Here is a 10,901-nt window from a genome sequence, read left to right as displayed (position 1 = left end):
CTCTACTCGCAGATGATATGATCTTATACACAGAAAACCCCAAAGAATCCACAAGAAAACTACTGGAACTAATAGAAGATTTCAGCAAAGTATCAGGATACAAGATAAACATACAAAAATCAGTTACATTCTTCTACGCCAACAGAGAGAACCTCCAAGAGGGACCATTTACAATGGTCCCCAAGAAGATAAAATACTTAGGAATAAATCTAACCAGACACATAAAAGACCTATACAAAGAAAACTACAAGACACTACTTCAAAAAACCAAAAGAGACATGCGTAAGTGGAAAAACATACCTTGCTCATGGATAGGAAGACTTAACACTGAGAAAATGTCAGTTCTACCCAAAGTGATCTACAGATACAATGCAATCCCATTCCAAAGTCCAATGGCATTTTTTAATAAGATAGAGAAACAAATCACCAACTTCATACAGAAAAGGAAGAGGCCCTGGATAAGTAAAGCATTACTCAAGAAGCAGAACAAACTGGGAGGCCTCACACTACCAGATTTTAGAACCTATTATACTGCCACGGTAATCAAAACAGCCTGGTACTGGTACAACAACAGATACATAGAACAATGGAACAGAATTGAGAATCCGGACATAAATTCATCCACCTATGAGCAGCTGATATTTAAGAAAGGCCCAAATTCCATTAATTGGGGAAAAGACCATCTCTTTAACAAATGGTGCTGGCATAACTGGATATCCATCTGCAAAAAACTGAAACAAGACCCATACCTCACACCATGCAGGAAAACGAACTCAAAATGGATCAAAGACCTAAGTATTAAATGGAAAATGATAAAGATCATGGAAGAAAAAATAGGGACAATGCTAGGAGCCCTAATACTTGGCATAAACAGAATATGAACCATAAGTAACAATGCACGAACACCAGAAGAGAAACTAGATAACTGGGAGTGCCTAAAAATCAAACACTTATGCTCATCAAAAGACTTCACCAAAAGAGTAAAAAGAAAACCTACAGACTGGGGAAAAAAAATTGGCTACGACAAATCCGTTCAGTGTCTAATCTCTAAAATCTGCAAGATACTGCAAAACCTCAACAACAAAAGGACAAACAACCCAATTTAAAAATGGGCAAAGGATATGAACAGGCATGTCGCCAAAGAAGACATTCAGGTAGCTACCAGACACATGAGGAAGTGCTCACGATCATTAGCCATTAGAGAAATGCAAATCAAAACTACAATGAGATACCATCTCATCCCAATAAGGCTAGCATCAATCCAAAAAACACAAAATAATAAATGCTGGAGAGGTTGTGGAGAGACTGGAACACTTATACACTGTTGGTGAGAATGTAAAATGGTACAGCCACTATGGAAATCGATTTGGTGCTTCCTTGAAAAGCTAGAAATAGAAGTACCATACAATCCAGCAATCCTGTTCCTTGGAATATATCCTAGAGAATTAAGAGCTGTCACAAGAATGGATATATCCACACCCATGTTCATTGCAGCACTGTTCACAATAGCTAAAAGATGGAAACAACCTAGGTGTCCATCGATGGACAAACAGATAAATTATGGTATAGTCACACAATGGAATACTATGCAATGATGAAGAACAACGAAGAATCCGTGAAACATAACATGGAGGATTCTGGAAGGTATTATGCTGAGCGAACTTAGTTGCAAAAGGACAAATATTGCATAAGACCACTGTTATAAAAACCCAAGAAAAAGTTTAAACACAGAAGAAAACATCCTTTGTTACTTATGAGGATGGGGAGGGAGGGAGAGGGGTATTCACTAACTAGACAGTAGACAAGAATTGTCTCAGGTGAAGGGAAGGACAGCACACACTACAGGGGAAGTCAGCACAACTGGACTAAACCAAAAGCTAAGAAGTTTCTTGAATACAAGCAAACACATCAAGGAACAGAGTAGCAGGGGCAGGGGTCTGGGAACCATGCTTTCAGGGGACATCTAGGTCAATTGGCATAACAAAGTTTTTTAAGAAAATGTTCTGCATCCCACATTGGTGAGTGGCGCCTGGGGTCTTAAAAGCTAGCGAGCGGCCATCTAAGATGCATCAATTAGTCCCAACCCACCTGGAGTAAAGGAGAATGAAGAACACCATGGACACAAGGAAAGTATTAGCCCAAGAGACAGAAAAGGCCACATAAACCAGAGACTTCATCAGCCTGAGACCAGAACTAGCTGGTGCCCAGCTACCACAATGACCGCCCTGACAGGGAACAAAATAGAGAGTCCCTGATGGAGCAGGAGAAAAGTGGAGTGCAGAACTCAAATTCTAGTAAAAAGACCAGACTTAATGGTTTAAGTGAAACTGGAGGGACCCCGGAAGACATGGCCCACGGGCTCTCTGTTAGCCCAAAACTAAAACCATCCCCGAGGCCAACTCTTCAGACAAATATTAGACTGGACTATGGGACATGAAATGATAGTCGTGAAGAGTGTGCTTCTTAGCTCAAATAGATACATGAGATTAAATGAGTAGCTATCGTCCAGAGGCAAGATGAGGAGACAGAGAGGGTCAGGAGCTGGTTGAATGGACACGGGAAATCCGGGGTGGAAAGGAAGAGTGTGCTGTCACAGTATAAGGAGAGCAAGTAAAATCACAAAACAATGTACATATAAATTTTTGTATGACAGACAAACTTGAATTGTAAACTTTCACTTAAAGCACAACAATAAAAAAAAAATCAATTGACAATAGATGTGTGGGTTTATTTATGAGCTTTCAATTCCATTCCATTGGCGAATATGTCTGTATATTGGTACCTGACTCTTGATTACCATAGCTTTACACCATGCCTTGTGATCAGGCAGTGTGAGTCCTCCTACTTTGTTGTTTCTCAGCACTGCTTTGGCTATCTGGGGCCCTATATAGTTCCACTTAAATTTAAGATTGGCTTTTCCATTTCTACAAAGGATATTGGAATTTGTTGGGTTGCATTGAATTTATATGTAGCTTTGGATAATATTGACATCTTAAAAATAGTAAGTCTTCCAATCTATGAAAATGGAATGTCCCTAGATTTATTTAGGACATCTTTAATTTCTTTCAGTAATATTTATAGTTTTCAGTGTACAAGTCTTTTATATCTTTGGTTAAATTTATTTCAAGGTATTTTATTACTTTAGATGATTTGCAAGTGAAATTGTTTCCTTAATTTTCTTTTTCTAATGTTCTTTGCTGATATATAGAAACATGGTTGATTTTTGTGTGTTTACCTTGTATCCAGTCATAAAGAATTCTTTTATTAGTTCTAGTAGCTTTCACGTGGATTCTTTGTGATTTTCTATCTACAGGCATGACATCAGCAAAAAGGGGTAGTTTTACTTCTAATTTCCCTATTTGGATACGTCTTATTTCTTTATTTTGCCTAATTGCTCTGGCTAGGACTTCCAGTATAAAGTTGAATACCAGCTGTGAGAGTGGGCATCCTCATTTTGTTCCTGATCTTAAATCTCTCAGTCTTTCTCTATTTGGTGTGAGATTAGCTGTGGACTTGTCCTAAATGCCTTTTATCACTTGAGGAATTTCCCTTATACTCCTAACTTGTTGAGTGTTTTTTATCATGAAAGGGTGTTGAATTTTCATCAAATAACTTCTCTCCATCAATTGAGATAATCATGTAGTTCTTTTCTTTTGTTCTATCAGTGTGGTATAATCCATGGATTGATTTCTAATGCTGAACCACATTTGCATTCCTAAAATAAAATATACTTGACCATGATGTATAATCCTTTGCTAGTATTTTGTTTAAGATACTTTCATCTACAGTCATAAGGGATTTTGGTGTGTAGTTTTTGGGTTTTTTTTTCATGTAGTGTCACTGTCTGGCTTTGATATCAAAGTTAATACTAGCCATGTAGATAAGTAGGAAGTCTTCCATCTTCTTTAATTTTTCAGATAAGTTTAAGAAGTATTGGAGTTAACTCTTATAAATGTTTGGTTTAATTCCCCGGTCAAGCCTTCTGGTCCAGGGCTTTTTTTTTCTGGGCGATTTTGATTACTGGTTCAATCTTGTCACTCCTTATGGGTTTGTTTAGGTCTTCCATTCCTTCTTGAGTCAGTGTAGGAAGTTTATATATTTCCTGGAATTTTTGTGCATTTCATCTAGGCGGTCTAATTTGTTGGTGTACAATTGAGGGGCAGGGCATTTTTCCTATGTAATTAACCACAGGGACCGGATAGGACATTTGCTGTACATTAAGGATGTCAGAACCACTGCCAATTAACTGTAGGGTCATGGAAACCATGTGAATGTGGAAGCATACCCTAGAATGAATCCAGAACATCCTGGTCTTCCTCAGCCATGATGTCCCTTCTTGAATATTGAAGTTTCAGCACCTACTGTGTGTCAGCTGAATCTCTGTTCACGCAATAACCTTCATTAATTACTTCGCTTTTGATGCCTGCATTGGATCTGGCATTGCAAATACCAAGATGGCAAAGAACTAAACACTCCCCTTAAGAAACTCACATTTTCGCAGGAGTGAAAAATAAATAATCATGGAATTATGATTCAAGGTGATTTTTGCTTAAATCAAAGCAAGACTATGATAAATATGATGTTGAGGAAATCAGTCAAGAGCAAGATTCTACTGCTTAAGGGGATCACAACATTTTAAGGAGAAAATGACATTTGACCTAGGCGTTAAAGGAAGTATAAAAGAAGTTCAACTTAGCCAATGAAAGAGTATGAAATAAAGCTTGAAACTGCATGGTGTGTTGGAAATTGATGAAGAGTGGGTATGGTTAGAGCTGAAGGTGTAAGGTGTGAAGATGGAGAGAAGATCACAGAAGTCAGACTAGGAACATAATGCGAAGAAACAGTCAACCAGTTTGACCCTTAGCCCATAAAACAGCCTCCGTCAGTCATTTAAAGTTGTAAAGTATGGGAGTGTCATGTTTAGAGGTGTGCTTTTGAAAGTACATGAGGGAAAAATAATCTTTGACCGAATTTATGTGAGAGATACAGAGAAGAATACAGATATATGAGCCCCCTCTTCTTAGACCTTCTCCCTTAAATATGCTTGGACAAGAAATGTAGTTGTATTTTGAGGAAAAGATTGATGGAAATTTGAAATGTCAAAATAACTGGGATACCTAAAGGAATACTTTGTATAGAGCTCAAAATAAATATTTCTTGAATAACGGTTTTTGTTGAGATAAGGCATTATCTGGATAGCAAGTTTGTTCCTCCTTCTGCCCATCTATCTATGCAACCAGCCTTCTGTCCATCCTGTCTTCCTTCCATCCATGTATGTAATTATTCATCAAATAATTACTGCATATTCTCTTTGTGCCAGATAAGAAACATAGTGCTCAAGGAGTATCTAACTATGTGTTTGTTATTTTTAGGAAAAAGAATTTGCCTGGGAGAGGGCTTAGCCCGCATGGAGCTGTTTTTATTCCTGACTACCATTTTACAGAAATTTACCTTGAAGCCTCTGGTTGACCCAAAAGACATTGACACCACCTCAGTGGCCAGTGGATTTGTCTCTGTTCCACCCTCGTATCAGGCCTGCTTCATTCCTGCCTGAAGAAGGAGAGATCGTCTGAGTGCTTCTGTGCTTTCACCTGCAAATCACCTTCACTGGGGCATTGTACACCTCCTTTCCAGTAATTTCTCTGAACTGTCCTCTCCATAGCTCCCTATTCTTTCAAGATCCAGTGAAAATCTAACTCTGTTAAGGGGAGTTTTCTGTGTTTCACAGTGTAAACTTATCTCCTATTCTCCATGTTCTGTAATACTTCTATTTGTTACTATGCCTTAATGCTTCCCTAACTGAATTAGTACTGTGTTACCACTCTGTAACAGAGCAAAGAATGATTTTTTTTCCTGTTGCCCTTGAGTAGTGTCCAACTCATGCAACCCCAGGTGTGTTAGAGTAGAACTGTGCTCCATAGGGTTTTCAGTGGTTGATTTTCAGAATTAGATCACCAGGCCTTTCTTCTTCACCAGGTTCCTCTGGGTAGATTAGAACTGCCAATCTTTTTGTTTGCTATTTTCAGGAAAACAAAAATAACTGAGAGCTTAACTACACCACCAGGTACTCCTCACTTAGTACAAAGGGCACTAATATTTCATCATCAGAGGGGGCAGTAGAGGTATGCAAAATATCACCACAGTATATTCCTAAAGTAATACTTACAGGAGGCAAGGTTCTGGATGACGATGTATTTGAAACCTTATAAAATTTGTGTGAAACCAATGTGTATAATGAGATTGTGTGGTTTCTCTTAACTGCTTTGGAGAGAGTGGAGAAATAAAAGGATGATTTGTGGGTTTCGATTTCCACCACCAGTGCCACATAAATAACTTGAAAGTTTCTATGTCCTCCCTGAAAGAAAACCTTATCTCCTGTAGTTACATGGCTGAGATTTCAGAAAACAAAACCCAGAGTCTCATCTTGTGAGTGGCTGAATTATAATGCAAACTGATTTCCATCCCTCTCAAGGTGTCTTCTGTTAAAGTGAGGGCATTGATTGGAAAGGAATGGGATTATGGAAATTGGAATGTAGACATATGGGCAGACCCTGATGAAGTTGGGGACATTGAACCACAATGTTCTGATATGGCTTCTTTGCTGGTAGAAGCAGACTTTATACCCCTGTCTAAGGAAATTAACCCTGCTTTGCCAAAAGAACCTGTAATGATCACCTCTCAGGTAGTTTCCATGAAAGACACCGCTGATTCTTCTCAGAACCCACCCAACCACCCCTCTGGGCTTCCAGAATTAAAATTAGACTCTAGTCCCAGCGAGCCCAAAAAGGTGATGTACAAAGTATGACCCATGAGTAGGTATGCCACACTCCAAATAACTGCATGATTTTTCCAATTTCTACAGACAGAAATATAGAGAATATGTGTGAGAATGGATATTAAGGGTGTGGGATAATGGTGGAAGGAACATAAAGTTTAACCACAATGAATCTATTGATATGGGTCCACTAAGCACAGATTCTAGATTCAGTTTCATAGCTCAAGGAGTTAGACCTGCCCACCCACAGCAAGAGAGTCAGAGGACACATCTTTCATCATGATTTTGAGAAATAAATAAAAGACTCCAAGCATCCTTCAAGAACTCTGTGGTTGCTCTTCTTTGTAGGTCAGAATTTACTGCTATTGAACTGATCCTTAAGTGCAATGGAGATAATTGAATCCCAGGTGACGGGGGGCAAGTGGCTGCACTTAACCAACAAAGACAAGGTGTATGTGGTTACCATACTGGACAGAGGAGTCAAAGCAGTAATCAGAATAGTCCAACTCACAGAGACCTATGGTTGATTATAGTCTCCATGAAAGAGAAATAGATAGGCATTCTACTAAATATTTCCTCAGTTTCTATAAGCGGAAGTGCTCTAGGTCAAGTGAACAAAAGTCTGTCTTACGTCACTGAAAGAGAGAGTCATGTCCCTTCAAACAATAGCCAGACTTGAGCCAGCATATACACCCACAATTCCTTGAATGAATGGAAAGCCAGGTCCTCTGAGGAAAGACTTCACTATACTTCCAATAATTTATACTGTTAATCTGTCTCCTAGCCTTTTCCAAAAGGACCTACAGCCTTTTAATAGAGTGATTGTGTGTTTTAATCAGGTGTTTCTAGAGAAACAGACCCAGTACAATAGATAGATGATCAATAAATAGATAGATATAAATATATATAGAAAGAGAGATTGATTCATTGATATTTGAGGATAGTCTCATAAGATTGTGGGGGCTGGCAAGTCCAAAATCTGCAAGTAAGGCTGAAAAATATGGCAGTCTCATGTCTCAAAATCAGTAGATCATGTGGTGGAGGATCCAGCAGAATTTTAGCAAGACGTCTATCTCCTAGAACATAATACTTCCTTGAGAAACTTATATATTTGATTTTAAGGCCTTCAAGTGATCGGATGATGCCCACTGAGATTATGGAAGGTCATTTGTTTTACTGAAGCCTAACTGATTTAATAATAGATAAATATTTTATTACATCTTAACTAGTGTTTCACCAGACAATTGGGCACCATAGCTTAGCCAAGTTGAAGCATAAAACATCACACAGTGCATTGGAGTAAAGAATATAATCACACTTTTGATGATTACTGGACAATAGTAACATACTGGCACTAATTCTAGAAAATCCAAAAGCCAATATATTCCAGCAGGCAGCGTAGGAGCTCATGGAGGTCAGGTAATCAGGTAATATAGAAAGGATGGTAGAAGAATGTTGCTATAAGTAACTGCTACACCCACATGATCAGAGGCAGAACAGGGACTATAATTGTTATGAGTGTTTCTTCTTTATTTCGTTTCGAATATATATATAATATTATTATATATAATATATATATAATATTATATATATATAATATTCAAAACAAAATAAAGAAGAAACACTCATAACTGTACACACACACACACATATATACACCAAAATAAGTTTTCACTGACTAATTTTTCTTTTTTGATTTTCAGAAGTAGATTGCTGGGTCCTTCTTCATAGTCTGTCTTAGTCTGGAAGCTCAGTTGAAACCTCTCCACCATGGGTGACTCTGTTGTAATTTGAAGTACTAGTGGCATAGCTTTCAACATCACAACAACACAAAGCCACCACAATAGGACAAACTGACAGACAAGTGAAAACCTTATAGATAGCAGCCTAACATTGTCTGTTATAGTGCTGGAAGATGAGCCCCTCAGGTTGGAAGGCACTCAAAATACGACTGGGGAAGAGCTGCTCGTCAAGGTAGAGTCGACTTTAATGAAGTGGTTGGAATAAAGCTTTTGGGACCTTCATTTACCAATGTGGCAAGGCTGAAAATGAGAAAAAACAGCTGCAAATATCCATTAGTAATTGGAATTTGGAATGTATGAAGTACAAATCAAGGAAAATTGGAAGTCATCAAAAATGAAATGGAATGCTTGAAGATCAATATCCTAGGCATTAATGAGTTGAAATGGACTAGTACTGGCCATTTTGAATCAGACAGTCATATGGTCTACTATGCCGGGAATGACAAATTGAAGAGAAATGATGTCGAATTCATTGTCAAAAAGAACATTTCAAGATTTATCCTGAAGTACAATGCTGTCAGTGATAGGAAAATATCCATACGACTATAAGGAAGACCAGTTAGTATGATGGTCATTCAAATTTACACACCAACAACTAATGCCAAAGATGAGGAAATTGAAGATTTTTACCAACTTCTGCAGTCTGAAATTGATCAAACAGGCAATTAAGATGCATTGATAATTACTGGTGATTGGAATGCTAAAGTTGGAAACAAAGGAGAAGGATCTGTATTTGGAAAAAATCGCCTGGATGATAGAAACAACGCTGGAGAGGGCATGATAGAATTCTCCAAGACTAATGACTTATTCGTCAGGCGTGGCTGTCAAACAATTATAGAAGGCGTGCATTATTTTTGAAAAAAATACAGTATATATGTGGGACTGGACGTATGGAATACACAGGAATCAAATCAACTACTTCTGTGGAAAGAGACTATGGAGAAACTCAGTATATCAGTCAGATCAAGGCCAGGGGCCATCTGCAGAACAGACCATCAGTTGCTCATATTAAAGTCCAAGTTGAAGCTGAAAAATTTTAAAATGAGTCAATGAGAGCCAAAGTATGATCTTGAATATATCCCACCTGAATTTAGAGACCATCCAAGAATAGATTTGATGCATTGAAAACTAATGACTGAAGACCAGACAAGTTATAGGATGACAGTAAGGACATCATACATGAAGAAAGCAAGAGGTCATTAAAAAGACAAAAAAGAAAGAAAAGTCCAAATAGATGTCTGAAGAGACTCTGTAACTTGCTCTTGAACATAAAGTAGCTAAAGTAAATGGAAGAAATGATGATGTAAAAGAGCTGAACAGAGGATTTCAAAGGGCAGCTCAGAAGAGAAAGTAAAGTATTACAATAAAATGTGCAAGGACGTGGAGTTAGAGAACCAAAAGGGAAGAACATGTTCAACAGTTCTCAAGCTGAAAGAGCTGAAAACAAATTCGAGGCTTGAGCTGCAATATTAAAGGATTCTATGGGCAAAATGTTGAGCAACGCAGGAAGCATCAAAACAAGATGGAAGGAATACACAGAGTCACCGTACCAAAAAGAATTGGTTGAGAATCACCCACTTCAGGAGGTAGAAGATGATGGAGAACTGATGATACTGAAGGAAGAAGTCCAAGCTGCAGTGAAGGCATTGGCAAAAAAAAGGCTCCAAGAATTGATGGAATATCAACTGAGGTGTCTCAATAAATGGATGCAACATCGAAGAGTTCACTCATCTATGTCAAGAATTTGGAAGACAAATATAGAAAAGGAAGGGATACTGCCGGATTCATTCTATGAAGCCAGCATAACCCTGATACCAAAACCAAGCAAAGACACCACAAAAAAAGAAAGTTACAGACCAATATCTCTCATGAATATAGATGCAAACATTTTCAACAAAACTCTAGCCAATATAGTTCAGCATCATATAAAAAATAATAATAATTCACCACATCGAAGTGGGATTCATATCCTGTATGCAAGGATGGTTCAACATTAGAAAATCAATCTATCAACATAATCCACAACATAAATAAAATAAATGAAAGAATCACATGATCATCTCAATCAAAGCAGAAAAGGCATTTGACAAAGTCCAGCATCCATTCCTGGTAAAAACTCTCAAAAAAATAGGTACAGAAGGAAAATTCCTCAACATAATAAAGAGCATTTACACAAAACCAATAGCCAAGATCATTCTTAATGGAGAGAGGCTGAAAACATAATACAAAGTATCTTCTCTGACCACAACACCATCAAGGTAGAAATTAACAACAGGAAGACCAAGGAAAACAAAATGAATTACATGGAAACTGAATAACACCCT

The 10,901-nt window shown here is 37.9% G+C and overlaps 1 protein-coding gene across 1 annotated transcript in view; it reads left to right on the top strand.

Moving 5' to 3' along the window:
- LOC101350013 (cytochrome P450 2C42-like) overlaps positions 1-7,025 on the top strand; it is a 57,655-nt gene extending 50,630 nt beyond the window's left edge. Inside the window, exon 10 of the mRNA XM_012557789.2 lies at positions 5,373-7,025. Coding sequence (XP_012413243.2) covers positions 5,373-5,554 — 182 coding nt within the window. The 3' untranslated portion in view covers positions 5,555-7,025. The remainder of the gene's footprint in view (positions 1-5,372) is intronic.
- The last annotated feature ends 3,876 nt before the right edge of the window (positions 7,026-10,901 follow it).

Source organism: Trichechus manatus, unplaced genomic scaffold, assembly GCF_000243295.1.
Source record: "Trichechus manatus latirostris isolate Lorelei unplaced genomic scaffold, TriManLat1.0 scaffold00007, whole genome shotgun sequence".
Classification (NCBI taxonomy): Eukaryota; Metazoa; Chordata; class Mammalia; order Sirenia; family Trichechidae; genus Trichechus; species Trichechus manatus.
This window is presented reverse-complemented; position numbering and strand designations above follow the sequence as displayed.